Source organism: Atta colombica, unplaced genomic scaffold, assembly GCF_001594045.1.
Source record: "Atta colombica isolate Treedump-2 unplaced genomic scaffold, Acol1.0 scaffold79, whole genome shotgun sequence".
Taxonomy (NCBI): Eukaryota; Metazoa; Arthropoda; class Insecta; order Hymenoptera; family Formicidae; genus Atta; species Atta colombica.
In genome coordinates, this window is record NW_017259571.1 from 8694 (window position 1) to 10958 (window position 2265).

The window sequence follows — 2265 nt, forward strand, 5'->3', positions numbered from 1 at the left end:
GGATTTAAAATTGTTTCAGTCTTTCTTATGTTCTTTCCTTATTACGATAATATAATAAACTTTGTAACTGAGACAACTTTAAATTCCATATCGCACGTATGTCTTTTAAACACTTTTATATAAAACAGAGATTACTTGTAATAAATATCTTTCTGTAATCTCCCTTTATATTCAATATATATCACAGTTCTTTTTTACATTTGGGATTCATTCCTGTATTAATAGCTGAAAACAAGTATCAAATGTGCATAAGACCGGTGATATTTTCTCCATTAATTTTATAATATGCAAAGCCTCTAGTATATATTTCTGTTTTTTTAACTCATTTATAAGTATTTTTGCATTTTCCTCAATGTCGGTTAAAGATTCATTTACAAAGACATATTCGATAATCTGTTTGTATACAATATGATCTGGTCTAAACAATGCTGTTAAATCATTTCGGAAAAGTTTCTCCAATATTAATGGTGGTAATAAAACAGTCTGAAAAAATAAAATTGAGTTATATACATTATATATTTTAAGAATTATCTTTTCGTAGGCGAATAAACAATGACCTGTTGTTCTTTAATAAGAATTACGGCTTCTTTATGCATCAAGATATCCTGAGAGCACAATCTTATGTAAAGGCTTTGTACAAAGCTAATATGATCTCGTTCGAGTTTCAAAAATTGTTTGAGAATCTATATTATAAAATATATTTAAAAATAAGTACAGTATTTAATTACCTATAAAAAAGAAAATAATGCAATTTGTTACAATACCTCCTTAGATGCTAATAATTCAATGAGTTTCTCATGTTCTTTTAATATTATTTTTTCAAAATCAGCTGTATTCGGTTCTATAAGCGCAATTATCACTTTCATCATTTTTAAAACTGGATGATTATCTATTGTGATATGATCTGGCATATTAAATTTCGGCCACTGCAATATTATTTTTTTTACTTCCTGATATTGCTTTAAATTATTGATTTGATTGAACCGTTTCTTAAATAGCTTAAATCGATCTTCCTCTGTCTCACACTTGGCAATGATGCGATCAAGAGAAAAAACAGTTTCTTCTTGTAAAATTTCTTTGGATTTAATTTTATCTTTCTCATCGTTATTTGCTTCCATGTTATTATCAGAAAAATCACCCCAATCATCTGTCCATTCTACGGCCTCAATATCATCTGAGATAATTATTTTCAGATCTTCATTCGCCTTAGAATTTGATGGAATATTAGTAACATCAATACATTCTACTGTTACTCGTTCCTCATTAATGGATTTTGAAATTTTCACAGTTTCTTCAGTATGTACAAGAGAAGTAATTTGTCCTAATTCTAATGTATTTATATCTTTTACTTTCACTTGTTTCATACTAGTAATATGTGCTTCACCGAGTAGATGACTTTGCCAATATTGTAATGTTTTAACAATATCACATTCTTCAGACTTTTGTGCTGCAACTAGCATAATTTTTACTAAATCTAATGGACTATATAAATATAATTTTTCACAATTAGTGTATAATTTCTTATACAGTTCTAATGAATAATAATAGAGTGCAGTCTGTATATACAATTCAGTTCGTGGAAAATCTAAAAAGATTGTTTGAGCATCTAAGATATGATCTCTATTTAAACTCAATAGATACGCCATACTAAGTAACCAATCGTTTGACATAGTATGTTTTGCGCATTCTAAAAGCACTGAAATTAATAAAATAATTTTGTAATTTTCATTACATAAATGTAATCATTTACGATTAAATTTTTGTTAAATATATTTTTAATAATATGATACTTACAATGATTAATGTCACTTATTTCTAGCCCATAACAAGAGGATTCACTCAATATGGTTATTCTTAAAAGCGCTTGGCAACATTTTAATTTTGTATTTTCTACGTTTGTCATAGAATACTTATTGTAACTCATCTCATTAACATTTATCCTATACAGTTCATGTAAGGATTCATAAAAGCATGAAAAACTTTGAAGACTGATATTTTTCTTGTTTTCTACTTCAAATTCATATTGTGCATTAGTTTCTAATTCATTTTTAAAGTTAAGGTTCAATCTAGATTTCCAAAAATTAGTATTACTGATATTTCTTATTAAACTAAATGTAGATTCTTTCATGATGTTAGCTGAATTTTTTACAATTCCTGTTGAAGTTTCCAACATTTTTGGAACAAATTCTTTCGTTTCTATCTGCGGCTATAATTACATAATATATTTTTTTTATATTTCGCATTATACATATATATATATATATA

The 2265-nt window shown here is 26.6% G+C and overlaps 1 protein-coding gene across 1 annotated transcript in view; it reads right to left on the reverse strand.

Moving 5' to 3' along the window:
• Nucleotides 1-34: 34 nt before the first annotated feature.
• LOC108692703 (neuroblastoma-amplified sequence-like) overlaps nucleotides 35-2265 on the reverse strand; it is a 31212-nt gene continuing 28981 nt past the window's right edge. Inside the window, exons 15-18 of the mRNA XM_018201088.1 lie at nucleotides 1795-2206; nucleotides 765-1696; nucleotides 558-683; nucleotides 35-483 (exon numbers count right to left, since the gene is read on the reverse strand). Of these exons, the coding sequence (XP_018056577.1) occupies nucleotides 208-483; nucleotides 558-683; nucleotides 765-1696; nucleotides 1795-2206 (1746 nt within the window). The 3' untranslated portion in view covers nucleotides 35-207. The remainder of the gene's footprint in view (nucleotides 484-557; nucleotides 684-764; nucleotides 1697-1794; nucleotides 2207-2265) is intronic.